The 14,736-nt window shown below is 43.2% G+C and overlaps 1 protein-coding gene across 2 annotated transcripts in view; it reads right to left on the bottom strand.

The window, feature by feature from the left end:
* Positions 1-4,369: 4,369 nt before the first annotated feature.
* PRR5L (proline rich 5 like) overlaps positions 4,370-14,736 on the bottom strand; it is a 42,203-nt gene continuing 31,836 nt past the window's right edge. The window contains exons 7-9 of one of the 2 annotated variants that reach the window (XM_005150614.3): positions 12,270-12,410; positions 10,744-10,870; positions 4,370-7,132 (exon numbers count right to left, since the gene is read on the bottom strand). In XM_005150614.3, coding sequence (XP_005150671.1) covers positions 6,750-7,132; positions 10,744-10,870; positions 12,270-12,410 — 651 coding nt within the window. In that variant the 3' untranslated portion in view covers positions 4,370-6,749. The remainder of the gene's footprint in view (positions 7,133-10,743; positions 10,871-12,269; positions 12,411-14,736) is intronic. The other variant, XM_031050477.2, reaches the window with a different exon arrangement.

Raw genomic sequence — 14,736 nt, 5'->3', positions numbered from 1 at the left:
TCATGTTTGCTGTGGGATTAAACTTGCCCGTGAAATAAAATGAAGGTGGCCTTTCTGTTCTTAGAGATGCTTTCACACCAAATGCATTGATGATGGATGCAAAACATGATTCTGGGGTCAGTGTTAAAGGTTTGTATTAGTTCGCATTTGAGCAGAATGAAAGTACTCCTTTTTCCTTCAAAATATCAATAGATTGTTTAATATATATTTTGTAATTAATTGCACAGCTGTATTTCTGACAGGACTTTAAAAAATAAACTAGTTAAACTGTGCACTCTTTGCTGCATCTTTATTCTTCTGGAGGGCTGTTCAGAAAGATGAACTGGCACAGGACCTCTGGGATAGTTTTTGTGTCTTGTTGGCTGGTCTTAATGAGGGATGTACCATATAGCACCATGCAGGCAAAAGATATATTTCAAGATAAAATCTTGTGTAATTTATGAAGGGTAGTGATAATTTTATTCATTTAGAGCTACTGCAATTGATAATAAACTCAGTGTTCTCATGATCATCTTGTAATTTAAGATGCAATATACGATGATCATCTTTGAATGTGGAACACAAGCACCTCTGGCCACATCCTGCTTGCTTCTTATGCGTATCACAACACCAACTCCGGGTTGAAGGTTTGTTGCGAGATACTCAGATCAGAAACCAAAGGGAGTTCCTCTGACAGAAAAATGAGTTGTTGCTTCACGGCAATCTGCTCATTTATCTCAACCACAGAGAGAGGCTGGAGCTGTTTTTTTAACAGCATCTGCAGGAAGGGAAATCTTGATTTCAGACTACATGCCCCATCAAAGGTAGATTTTGTTCAAGACATTCAAATTCTTCTGGGAAATGTGGTGGTATTTATTAGACATAATCTTCGAAGTGGAGTTAATGTCAAGTTAATTGAAAGTTACTTGGTCCTCATAGCTTTCATGTGTAATGGATGGGAAAGCATGCTCAAGACACCATAGAATTACAGACAGATTTGGGTTGAAGGCACCTTAAAGCTCATCCAGTTCCAACCCCCTGCCATGGGCAGGGACACCTTCCACTAGACAAGGTTCCTTTAAGCCGAGTCCAACCTGGCCAGGGATGGGGCAGCCACAGCTTCTCTGGGCAACCTGTGCCAGGGCCTCACCACCCTCACAGGGAAGAACTTCTGCCTAAGATCTAAATATTCTGGTGAGGGACTCTTCATTAGGGACTGTAGTGATAGGACAAGGGGTAATGGGTTGAAACTTAAACAGGGGAGGTTTAGATTGGATATAAGGAAGAAATTCTTTACTGTGAGGGTGGTGAGGTACTGGAATGGGTTGCCCAGGGAGGTTGTGAATGCTCCATCCCTGGCAGTGTTCAAGGCCAGGTTGGATGAAGCCTTGGGTGATATGGTTTAGTGGGAGGTGTCCCTGCCCATGGCAGGGGTGTTGGAATTGGATGATCCTAAGGTCCTTTCCAACCCTAACTATTCTATGATTCCCTCTGTCAGATTAAAGCCATTATGCTACCAGGAAAAATGGCCAAAGGTAATACACTTCACTGTCACTGTCTCACATTCCTCATTTTCTTGCCACTGAGCCTTTGTCTACTCCATCTCGAAAGACCAAAAATGGGCTAAGTGGACTTTAGTGTTACCACTCCCCTTACAGGATCTGAGCACTTTATTGACCTGAAATACAAAATTCCATGATTTGCAGATTTCATGTGTTTTGGGGTGTTTTTCCCCAATTAAATCTAACCTGCTTGATAAAAATACATCAGCACAAGATGCTAAGGTCACAATGTGTGACAAGTTTGTCCTACATCTAAAGTTTCGTACACTTTGAAGACAACAATAAAAAACCCACCCCACAGAGAGCACTATTCTTGTTTCTCCTTTTTTTGGTTCCTCTTGCCTTCAAGGTAGCAGAAAAAGATTCTGTAGTAGTCATAGCTTCAGTCTACCCTTACTTGTATTTATGCCAAGAAGAGCTATTATCACCTCTTTCTCTTCCACTAAGAGACTGCAATTTTCTCTATTAAAAAAAAAACAAACCAATAAAACAAAAAACCAAAAATGTGCCATTGTAAAAATGTATTTACCTTGTTATTTTATGATGCAGGAGGAGCAGATAAAGACTGAGATAGATGATCTTCATGATGCTGTTTCTGCCTGAAACCTGGGGCCCTGCTTCATAGTTTATTCTGTTCTAAGGAATATGGTTGATAATCATGTTCCTTAAACCCATTTGTTCCACTGAAACAAGCACTCCAGTTTCACAGCTCTGGAAGGCTGGGTGCAGCTGAATTTTTTCCCTCTCAGCTGGAATTCACAGAATCACAGAATGGTTTGTGTTGGAAGGGACCTTAAAGCTCATCCAGTTCCATCCCCCTATGCCATAGGCAGGGACACCTCCTACTAGACCAGGCTGCTCAAGGGCCCATCCAGCCAATTTTAGAATCGGAACATTTCTGAAGCTGCCTGAGGAGGCTGTGAAGCAGAAAAATCATTTCCTTATAAGCTGCAGTTCTAGCCTCTCAATAAACTGCCTTCTTCCTCTGGATTCTGCTTTGACTGATCTCTGAGGCAACTTGAAAGTTTCTTACGCCTACAGACCGAACCTGGAAAAGCAACAAGACAAACTTTAACTTACCTCATTGCTCAGAATACGGTTTTCTGCAGAGTCCAGACTCTTCTGCTCCATGCCAGTATTGGTAACCTGTGGATTTACCCTTCTCTCTTCAGCAATAGGATGTCAGGCAAAGGTGTCCTGTGAAGCCCACGAGTTTGGCTTGTCAAGTCCTACAACAGTGTGCTTGAGCTTGCATTTTTATTTCCATTTGTGGTATTCAATTATGCATGCAGGGACTTGTTTCTCTCTGAGATTTAATTTTGCTTCTGTTGCTGCCTTTAATAAAGTGATAGTTTCAGTCAGGTATAAGCTTGGGCTTTGCTAACAGGGGCTCAGCAACGAAGGTACTGCCAGGGAAAAGTAACACATAAAAACCATGCTAGTTTCAGTGTCGCAGCCAGGTGTGATAAACTTCACACAGTGTGGAGTTTAGACTGACCTTAGCAAGTCCCTTCAATAAGATTCGCCTCCTCCAAAGAGTTCTTTGGGCTAACAGTTATGTACCTTCATGCCAAAGTCCTTCACATAGACACGTGCCTGTCCTCATCCTAATAGCTGAAATTAAGAAAGTGAGTCGATATTAAAAATTCAACTCACTGTTCTACTTTGTTGTGTTTTGGCTGTGGCACCTAGACTTTGTATCCCCTGGAAATGGAAGGGATCTAGACTTTACAAGAGTAGAAAACACAATGATTTTGAAAAGCAAGTCAGTGCTGTTAGAAAGGGAAGGTCAGACCACCGAAAACCATGTGGAAATAATCAAATTGTGGGATAGAGATGATCAGACAGCAATGGAGGCCAGTGTGGAAATGCAAAGGAGCCATTTTATCCTGCACCTATTTCTGATTCATGTATTCCCAGTACAGCTGTAATAGTCTCAGGTAGAGATAATAAATAAAGGTAGTATGTTAGGTACAAAAATACAGACAGGGAGACCTTAGAACAGCCTTCCAACACCTAAAGTATCCAGCATGAAATCTGGAGAAGGGTCTTTGACAAGGGCCTCTAGTTACAGAACAAGGGGGAATGGCTTTAACCTGACAGAGGGGAGATTGAGATCTTAGGTAGAAGTTCTTCCCTGTGAGGGTGGTGAGACACTGGCACAGGGTGCCTAGAGAAGCTGTGGCTGCTCCATCCCTGGCACTGTTCAAGGCCAGGATGGACTTGGCTTGGAGCAACCTGGTCTACTGGAAGGTCTCCCTGCCTGTGGCAGGGGGTTGGAACTGGATGAGCTTTAGTGGTTTATTACCCAAACTAGTCTGTAATTCTGTGACTGTATGACTATAAATATCTCTGCTGAGGCCCCCTCAGTAATTTTATGACAGAACTGTATGGATACAGAGAATAAATCACCTTACCTTAAGAAGATGAGACTTGAATAAAAAGAGAAGAAAGATTCAGTGTGACGGGGAGGCACTCAATCTAGGTAATAATCCAGTTAGAAGGTAACAGACAGACTTGGGCAGGTGGTGAAAGAAATACCTTCACATTCTGCCAGCTCTTCCAAGAGGTTTTCTGGAGTGGATGAGGGTAGAAAAGACCTGCCCAGTGCCTCTGTCATGGCTCTGTGATGTGGTGAACGAAGAAGCCCTCCCAAGTCTGCCCCCAGCTTTCCAACCACTCCCAGTTTCACCCAGTTTGCCTGTAAATGGTACAGCCATGCAGATGCTTCTGCATCTAACATGCTGTAAAAGTGATGCTTATGCCCATACCCTCAGTGGAGTTTACAGAAATAACTTATCTTCAGTTTACAAAGTAAAGCCACCAGCTTTAATTCTCCCTAAAACCCAAAATGACTGAGGAAGCGCATGGTTCAGAGTCGCTTGGTGCAAATCTTTGCAAAGTCACAGACACAAAATCAAAATAATTAAAATTATACATACATGTAAAACAAAAGGGATTCAAGTTAAAACCAGGACTGGATTTCTATTAACCCTAGAGATGACCCAAGAGTATGTCAGGAAATAAATAAAGCATTCTAATTGCACCATAAAAGAGGTGCTGCTCACTGATCCAGATGGTTTGAGTAGCTACAGAAAGCAAATGAGTTAGAGCAGAAATAGAAAAAAAGAAGAGCATTCACAAGAGTGAACTGAAATGCTGCAAGGCTGGCATGGTCTACTAAGCTTGGCTGTTCCCACAGAGATTCTGAAGCTCCACCACAATCCGTGGCCACCCTAGGGCAGATTCCATCAAATAATTTGTTCTGGTCACTCCAATTTATGACTAGGAGGGCAATTTATCCTAGAATCCATCTGAGGAAAGACTGCTTAAAACCACATCTTCCTGACCTCTACTGGACTGTGCACACTGAGGAGGAGGCAGTCAGCACAACTGTATCTCTCTTCTTCAATGTGTAAGCACAGATAGTGATTGAAACACTTGGCATTTCCACAAAGGCCAATAGTTAGGGTGCCTTAAGTGGCTGCAAGAAAAAAATCAGGCCCTCTCAAATATCTCTTTCAAGATTTGCAAACCACAGGAGTCAAGGCAATACCCTTGTTTACAAAGATAGTGTGACTTGTGCTCTTCACTGGTATTTCTGATGCTTTGTTACCAAATAATAATCCGCTTTCTGTTTGCTATCAAGGACAAATCCTGACAGGTTGGAGCTGTACTTTTGATGCAGCCAGTGAACAGGAGATGTTTAATGCCCAACAGAAGCAGGGCAAATTCTGCAGTTAATGCCATAGCACGCAAAAGAACACCAAAACCAAACATCCTGAAGATTCATCCTAACCTTCTGTTTCCTTGTCAAGACAGATCTATTTACAGCCAGTACCACAGGGACTAGATTCAAGCGGCGGTGGTGTTATACCGTTATTTTTAATGGGATTTGACATTTAAGGCAGCATTTTGGTTCACCTCTAAGCCTGTAATTACACTTGCAAATCTGCTTAGCAAGACATTGGCAGAGCAACCCAAGGGATTGCTCAAACAGATGGGTTCTGTTCCCATAGAAGCAGCATTTGAGTACCAAGTGATGCTACTGAGTAGACAGTGCAGGCTGCAGGGCCTGACACAGACACTTGCAAAATGGAACCACTCATAATCTTCAAAACAGAAAGCAAGACTGCAAAGAACCTTCACTTGATCTTAAAGGCAACACTGTACTGAGTCAGACACCACTGGAGGTCAGGAGCACTTCATGAATACACTACCAGAACAGGACTCCTTTCTACTACCTGCCAGTTATCTGTGGTTTCACTAGTGCTAAAAGCACCAGAGCAGCCCAAGGATGAAATTGTCTGGAATCACGACGGGCCAGTGCTGAGGAAGCACCTTTATGACTCCCCCACAAGTGCAGGCTCTGCCCACTGTCTCCTTCCCAAAGGAACCTATGTGGATTTCTCCTTTCATTGTAGCCCTGCAACAACATTTTGAAAGCAAATTGATGCCAAATGCCATGATGCTCAGGACTATATATGCCCACAAATTATACACTCACACATCCTTTATACCCAATTGACACCACATCCCCAAAGATGTCACTGGAACTAAATACAATAAATATGAAGTACTCAGCTCAGCTGGGACTCCATGAGTTCTCTTTGGGTCTGGGGCAAAAAAAGTTGGATCTGGATTTTTCATCCATGCCCATGGGAAGCAAAGTGAAGGATCTCCTTCTCTCACAAGCCAACTGAGCAGACCTTTCTGCAGAATGCAAATAGTTTCATCCCTGAGTTCAACTTTAAAGGAGAAAAACACCATCCTCAGCCATCCCTGGCACCAGGAGCAAAGAGGACATTTTGCACAGAGCACTCTGCTGCCAGAACAAAGAGCAAACAAGCAGTACAAAGCTGGGAGAGATGGAGAAAACCAGAAAGAGGCTAATGTGTATCATAACAAAGAAACAGAAGGAAACCTGAGGTTTTGAACTAGTAGAGGGAGAAAGCTTACAGAAGAAAGTATAAGCAGTGCCCATTTGGGAACAGCCTGGTACCTTCCTCAACAAGGATCCCAGACAGGCAAGAAAAACAAATCTAGAGTACTAGCAAACCCAGAGAGTACTCCTATAGAAATAGAAGATCCCTCAAGGCCATTTCAATTACATGAGCAAAGTTTGATTTTTTTTTCTTTTTTTTCCTCCAGCAGGGATGGCACAACACATAGAATATACATACGGTTCTCCTCTCCTCAGCAAGACTTCTAGCTGACTGATGTGCTGTTCAGCTCAGCAGGGTCCTGCCTACCTCCTGCCATGGCTCCCTCTGGCCCATCAGGAATACTGGGCTCACTGGAGCACTGCCTGTGGCTAAAACTGGGCTGCAGAAGGAGGCATTTATCAGTACTGTCCGACTCCTCAATCACAATTCCTGTATGCATCATGGAGGCCATTGCCAGGAGCTGAATATCCGAGTGAGCATTGGCAACAGTGTGGCGGCGGATGCTACCACATTTCTCCAGGTAAGCCTCACCCTCCTGCTCCGTCAGTGGGGTCAGGGCCATCTCGCCAGGCTGCCGGCTCGTCACCAAGTGAGATGAATAATTTGGTGCACCAGTCTTGGGACGGGATCTGGAGTACCGTCTCTCTGGAAGAGAAAAAGGAAGCAGGAAGGGTCAGTAGGGCACAGGCAAAGCATTGCCCCAACTGATAGGCTGGCCTTCCCACCTCATTACTACCAGGTTATGTGGTAGTTAGGAACTATATCTACTGCTAATACTGGCCTTCTGGAACAGAGAGGGCTCAGTATGCAGCCACAGAAGATCTCACCTCATTACCACTGTGTACTTGTTAGTTATGAACTATTAAGTTAGTTATAAATGATCTCCTGCTATTATTGGTGAGACAATGGCACAGGTTGCCCGGAGAAGCTGTGGCTGCCCCATTCCTGGCAGTGTTCAAGGCCAGGCTGTACTAGGATTGGAGCAACCTGGTCTAGTGAAAGGTGTCCCTGCCCATGGCAGGGGGTTGGATCTGCATAACCTTAAGATCCTTTCTAATCCAAACCTGTGATTCTATGATTATTATCAGGGGTTTGGGAAGGAGCCACCTCCCATCCTGGGGTATGGCAACAGTGCTGCTGCCCATAAGAGAAGTAATTCAACAACTACTAAGTGCAGCAAAGGGACTTCCTTTAGCATCCTGATGGTCTCCTCTCACCCAGCGAGGTGAGGACCAACTAGGAACTCTCATGTGCAGGTTTCCTAAAGTGGCACAAGTCCAAGAAACATTCTGTGAGGATGTAAGTTGCTGTCACCTTCTCTAGAAAATTTCTCACAGGAGATGCCAATAGCTGGTGTCATCATGATATTCCTGATGATTGCATTGCATTGACTCTCCAGCTCCCTAGGGAAAGGTGACTCTGCTAGCATTATCCCACTGCCTTTTTAAAAGATTATGCAAGCAAAAGAACATTTCATCTGCTTTAAAACATATTGGGTTTAGGGGCTGGACATTGGCAAGACCTAACAGCACACAGCAACACCCCACAATATCTAGAAGGCAAAGGCACGGAAAAGAAAGGCAGGACTTCTGGAGCACAGGTTTAAAACTCAAACCTAAGATACAGTCCCCAGCTCTGTATCATTTCAATTCTGACACGACAGCTTTAAGAAAAGCACAGGTCTGAGTATGTCCCTTGGCTCGCTGTAATTCAGGTTGAATCAGACAGCATTACTTTTCACCTGCTGTCTTCTATGGCCACGCAGCATGCTACATGGTGTTAAACACCTCATGTTTAACTATTCACAAAGCAGCTGATAAATCTGTTCCCTACCTGTCTTCCTGTTTCTCACCAAATTCCTTGAAGTGCAGGCTCTCATTTCATAAAGCCATAGAATCATAGAATGGCTTGGGTTGGAAGGGATGTTAAAGCTCATCTAGTTCCAACCCCCTGCCACAGGTAGGGACACCTTCTGCTAGACCAGGTTGCTCAAAGCCCACCACGACTGAAGAGCCTAAGAGACAGAGTAACAAAATACAAAGCAACACACTTGTAACTGAAGGTTATAAAAGAGTTTTTGAAGCTTGCATCAGGAAAAAAAAGCAGAAAACAAACTGTATGTTGCTGCAGAGAGGAACAGGTGAGCAGCCAGAACTCCACCACTGGTAGCAGCCAAGTTATGACAGCACTTCATCCAACTGCTGCTAATAATACATTCATTCTAAATGGTTCGTTTAATGCTGAAGAATACAGGCAAACAGTTATTGGCTGGTTACAACAAATATACTCTTTAGGTGTCACCTGCATCTCAAGCCACAGCAAGCTGTAGTGCTGGACCTGACTCTTTTGAGGAGAAAATATCCAGAGATTAATTCTGTGCAACGAAATTAAAATCCTTCATGAGAAGCAGGTAAAAATTAGGATGGACTCTGAATATTCACTTATTGCTTTATTTTTCCCCATTTACTTTCTTGGCCACAACAGACAGTCTCTTAAGGGAGCTATCATTCATAGTTTGACTAGAAATGTTATTTCTATTCTGGTGCATTATGGCCAGGAACGTAAACTGGGAGGAATTGTTTAGGGATTTTTTGCCAGCAAACTCAAATCAGTAGTGATGTTAGGTTTAACATGTTAGGCTTAAAACACAGGGTGGCTGTTTTATCTTCCTCCCTATTCCCTCTATGAACCCCCTCTGTGAGCTATTCTTGTCCCCTTTCATCCCTATGCCTGCTGCATTCCTCTCTCACTTTAAATCAAGTTTAAGATACTTAAAGCCTTATGGGCATCCACAGCTGTGATCAAACATTGTACTTCCCAACACTCATTTGTCTTAAAGGCTCTCCAGTCCAGACTGCTGTTTGGCCTCCACAGCATCTCATGAGAATCAAGCTCCTTCAAAAGCTAACAACCTATTTCTAAAAAGCTACTAGAGGGAACCTACCGGGCTCCATCATCATTAGAGGCTGCCCAGTGAGAGAAGAAACAGGCTCTGAGAAAGCAAAAAGGTGACAGAAGGAGGGACAGAGGAAGAGAATGAGGTTTTATTAGAAGTGGGACTTAATGAAAAGGACCAACCACCACAGGAGTACTTTGAAATACCAAGAATATTTGCAGAGAAGTGCTGCTCTGCTGTCAGTATTGTGTCATGCAAACAGAAGTTCTTTCTTTCCTCTTGCTCAGCACAGGGTGGAGTGGGGGCAAAAGGCCACCTTGGAAATACACATAACTAAATGACAGCTAAACTAGAAGTAAATACAACTATATTAAGGCACATAAACTTTACAAGGCCAATCCATGTGAAAATTTGCTTTTGTCACTAATGACTTGTTCAGCTGGTGGAAATCCAGGATGGTTGGAAACTTCAGTACAGGTCAGAAGGCTACCTTCCAAACTATCCCAGCAGCACGTAGGTGTCCATAAACAGCAAAGCAATCAAATTAGTCAAAACTCAACTTTTTAGCCTAGATTTAAGCTCCTGATCAGGTCTATAAATCAATGCTGAACTGTATAACCATGCTCACTTGCACAAAAGGTATTTAATTGCTTAACAGCTACAAGAACAAAAAAACTGAGCCACAGTTAGCCTGAAATGATGCCATGAGTTTGTTAGAGGCACAGATCATCTGAGTCATTTTGACTTTGAGTCCTTTGAGTGCAACACCATCTTTTCCCCTGTACTGCTAAGGTGTACTAAAAGACAGATTGTGTGTCTCCAGCTTGCCACAATCTGCATCTATACAAAGGCTAAAGCTTATAAAAACAGAGGAAGACTAGAGCTTTCTTTACTTGTTCTATTTAAATCTTCTCGACTGTTAAATCAGTACCACTACACCCATTTCCTAGCTAGCCAATCCTTTCTGGCTGGCCACATGTGTAAGCAGAGCTCATGGATCATGTGTGGAGGAATTTTCCACAATAAGTATCCATTTCCTGAAGTGAAGTGACAGTTGTCTCACCTAGACCCATTTATCCACAGTTTATATACAAATTTTTTTAATTTTTTTTTAACAGTTTGAGTTTGAAGGGCTTGGGTTGGAAGGAACCTTAAAGCTCATCTAGTTCCAACACCATGCTACAGGCAGGAAGACCTTTCACTCAGCCCTGTTGAATTTCATGAGGTCTGTTACTGGTCCACCAAGTGAGCCAAGATGTTTTAGCCTTTGATTTCTGTTTCTCATGGAGTCATGCACTGTCAACTTTCTAGCACTGCTTCATACCCCAACAAGAGCTTCTGTATGATGCACATGACTTACCAAGCAAGCAGGTGCTACCAGAGAAGCCATGATCCTCACACAAACCCAAGTACGGTGATATTACTTGCTTGACGAGTTCTTCCAGCTGTAGGTAGCCCTCACTGGGTCCAGTAGGCTCATGGACACTCTGAAATTCAACCATTTAAAAACAACATTATCCTTACCTACTTCTGAGTACGGTTTTCGAGTAAAGTCTGGCATCTGTCAAATATCTCTGCACTGGAATAATTCAACTATATCAGTAGACCACTTGGAGAAGCAGAGTTGATAAGCCCAAATGGAGCTTTTGGGTGCCATTCTGGTCAACCTCCATGTTTAAGTCACAGCTATAACCCTATAGACATCATGTACCTAGCTGTCTTTTTTCTGATCAAGGGGTAGGTAGGTACAAGGTACACTCACACCAAGGATTTGCTAGTTCTACCAGGAAACAGATCTTCATAGAAAAACCTTAATGTATTTTTGGCAAAGCACCACTCCTTTCCTAGGCAGGACTGCAAAAAAGGCACCCTCTGTAGTTCAGCTTACAGCTGTGAAGATGCTAGATAACACTAACCAATTTAACAGTAATTTCAGAACCTGTACACAGGCTTAACTTCCTACTAAGCCTCATTAAGCTTTTCTTTCTAAGACCCTCTTTGCCCTCAAGATTCTTTTATTAAAATATTTCAGGGAAATTGACACTTTAGTATATTCTGTTATTGAAGTCTGGGTCACTGGGAACATCAGAACAGCAAGAACTCACACAGAAATACCAGCTTAGCCACTTTGCAATTTTGATTGCACTTGAGGAAGTTTTATTCCCTGCCACTCTTTATAAGGTAAACTGGAGAAGAAATAAAACTGGAAGAAACCCAAACAGCGACCTGGTTAACATGGTGTTTTGCAGGACTGTCAGGCTGGGTTACATTAAAAGATAAACTAGCTGGTGTAGTAGACTGTGCTTGGCATGCTTGGAAAATACTCTCTTGAGATCTAGACGAAAAAGTTATTCCTCCCAGAAGGTCTGGGAGAGGCCTTTGGAAGACATATAACATTTTGCCTGCTGCCAAAAGGTATTCCCCCTCTCAGGGGAGATGTTGCTTAGCATCCCAGCCAGCCAAGGCGCTGGCATCAGGCAGTCAGCAGTTACAGCTCATCCAAATTCCACAGTTCACTGTGACGGAGCCTCACCCTGACATGGTAAAGCTGAGAAATCAGGAGAACTTGGGCACAAAGAGGACTTCGGAGAAGCTGGGAGATGAAAATATATGTGGGAAAAAAAAAAGCCAACAACCTATGACTGTTCCTAGCTGGAGAGGAGGAACACCAAACAGCAGAACCCAGCCCTTTCATGGCAACGTCCTTACCTGTTCCAGGGAAAACTCAGGACATTCAAATTCAGCTCTCATTTCTACACTTAGCACTCCCAAATTAGCACACATTGCTTCCCCTTCATCACACTGTCTTCCCTCCTCACTCTCCTTTCCAGTTCAATGAGATTGAGATAACCAAGGGGAGTCAGACAAATAACAGAGGCTCCCCACCTGCAGAATTAACAGCATCTGGACAATGGAAGCAGGAAGTTTTGTCTGGACCAGAGGAAGAATTTCTTCCAATTTTACTTTTAGCAAGACCAAGTCTCTGAAGCCAAGAAGAGCAATTTGACGGATCGTCAACTCCTGACCCTAAAAAACACAGAAAGCAAAGTCCAAGAACCGGTGAAGGGATGTGTAAGCATCACATCAACACACGTATGCACACAGAGAGAAAGGGTCTATCTTGCTCTTGCTGCTGTGGCAAAGCACCTCCAGCTGATAAGGCTGAGGGTTCATAGTACTCTTTGGTCACTTCCCTCTCAGTCTCTGCCCCATGCAAATTCCAGAAAAAGTAACACCTTACCTGAGATGCCACTAGGTTTGGAGTGAAACCAAAATGGGTCTGTGTTTCACCAAAAGACTACATATTCATGAAACTCAACTGCCACCCAATCTGTTCACAAACATCCAAAGGCCAGATGAATGCAGCTCCTGCTTTTGAGCTGAGAAACCAGAGAAGGTCTGGCAGGGAAAGAGGCTGGTACAGAGTATTCCTTAACAAAGCCTACATCTGGTCTGTGCTGGATCCTCTTTTTGGTCAAGGTTGTCCTGGGTTCAGCCATAGCAGTCATTTTTCTCCTTCTTAATAGTTGGCGCAGTGCTGTGGTTTTGACTTTTGGCCTGGGAACAGCATTGATAACACCGATGTTTTTAGTTGCTGCTTAGCAATGTTTAGTCTGACCAAGGACTTTGTGAGTCTCATGCTCTGCCAGGGAGGAGGGGAAGCCGGGAGGAAGCAGAGACAGGACACCTGACCCAAACTAGCCAAAGGGGTATTCCATACCACAGCACGTCATGCCCAGGATGTAGAACTGGGGGCAGTTACCTGGAAGGGCTAGATCACTGCTTGGTCAGGCTGGGTATCAGTCGGCGGGTGGTGAGTGGTTGTATTCTCTTCCCTTGTTATTTCCCTTACCATCATTATTATTGGTGGTAGCAGCAACGGTTTTGTGTTATACCTTAGTGATTGGACTGTTCTTATCTCAGCCCATGGGAGTTACATTCTTTCAATTCTCCTCCCCATCCCTGGGTGGGGGGGCAGACAGAGACTGCATGATCTGATTTATGGCTGGGCTTAAACCATGACTACACTTTAGACCTTGCTGATATGACAAAAATCCACAAGTCAGTGTGTTACAGGTTTTAGGATTTAGGCTACAGCAAAAGCAAGACTGCTTTTACCAAACATCATTTTAAAGAGCAACAGCTTTGATAATTTTAAGGAGCAACAGGGTGCTCTATATCCTCCTGGTTACTCTTCTACATCAACACAAGTAAGCAGGCTTAACAGATTAAGATGATGTAATATTTCTTAGCATATTTAAACACATTTGGACTCCATTAGGCATTCTGGTGTTACTGCCTTTCCCTCTGCTATGCTTAACATCCACACAGCTTTCTCTTGCCCCACTGGAAGTTAATGGCAGAAATTTTCCTTCCAGCTCTGCCCAGCAATTTCTAGCCTTAAGAATTTCTCTTGTTCTTCCCAGTACATTAATCTCTGCCCCATGGTCTGTTTGGGAATGATTTTATGGTTTCCATAACACACTCAATATGGCAAATATTTAGCTGGAAGGAATAAAAAGCAGTTAATCATTAACTCATAATGGGTTTAATGTCATAATTAACAGCATTAATATGTAAATACAAATTAAATCCAATAGTCTGGAGGGCAGCTCTGCCATAATAAAAGCACTCCGCTGTTTTAAACCATCACTGTATTTAGAAACAGAGGCATAGAAAAGACTGGTACATATCTCTGAACTATATCTCAGCAGCTGCACACTTTTTATTTATATCACGCAGTTTAGTCCCATTAACTTCATACCCCATTTCAAAATGCAAACATCTCATCATGCCAAACAAAACAAAATTTGCTATTCTTTTTCCACACCAAGTAGTTACATCAACAGCTGCAACTATATGAAAGCCAGTGACCTGTTTACATAGTTTCCCTCTGTACAGCAATTTAACCAACTTGGCTGGCTTAAAGGTCATATTTCTGTAACAGCTATGAGCCCTGGGTTTAAATTTAGCTGAAATAGGAAATTACTTCTAGTTACTACCTTCAGTATCATCCACTCACACATTCAGCTGACTTTCATTCTGAATGGGCAGTCCCTGAAACCACAGAAGGGCACAACCAAATAATCACATTGACATTTGCAGCAAAGAACAGGGAACCAACCACTAACTGACTTTCCCATCTTCCAGAGCAGCACATAACGAACTGTGGCTTGGTGATAAAGGTTTACTAGATGAGCTCTCTTCACATGTGGTGACATGATGTATAGGAAGAGCCCAATCTTGTTATTAGGGCAGTGGCCTGAAATAAGAACAATTTCTTATTCCTTGCTGCACCAGCAGCTCTCTCTGTTGCAGCCTAGGAGAGCTCACCCAGTCAAATTCTTACCGT

This window comes from Melopsittacus undulatus, chromosome 8, assembly GCF_012275295.1.
Source record: "Melopsittacus undulatus isolate bMelUnd1 chromosome 8, bMelUnd1.mat.Z, whole genome shotgun sequence".
Classification (NCBI taxonomy): domain Eukaryota; kingdom Metazoa; phylum Chordata; class Aves; order Psittaciformes; family Psittaculidae; genus Melopsittacus; species Melopsittacus undulatus.
The sequence above is the reverse complement of the archived record's forward strand: the minus strand, read 5'-3'. Positions and strand labels throughout refer to the sequence as shown.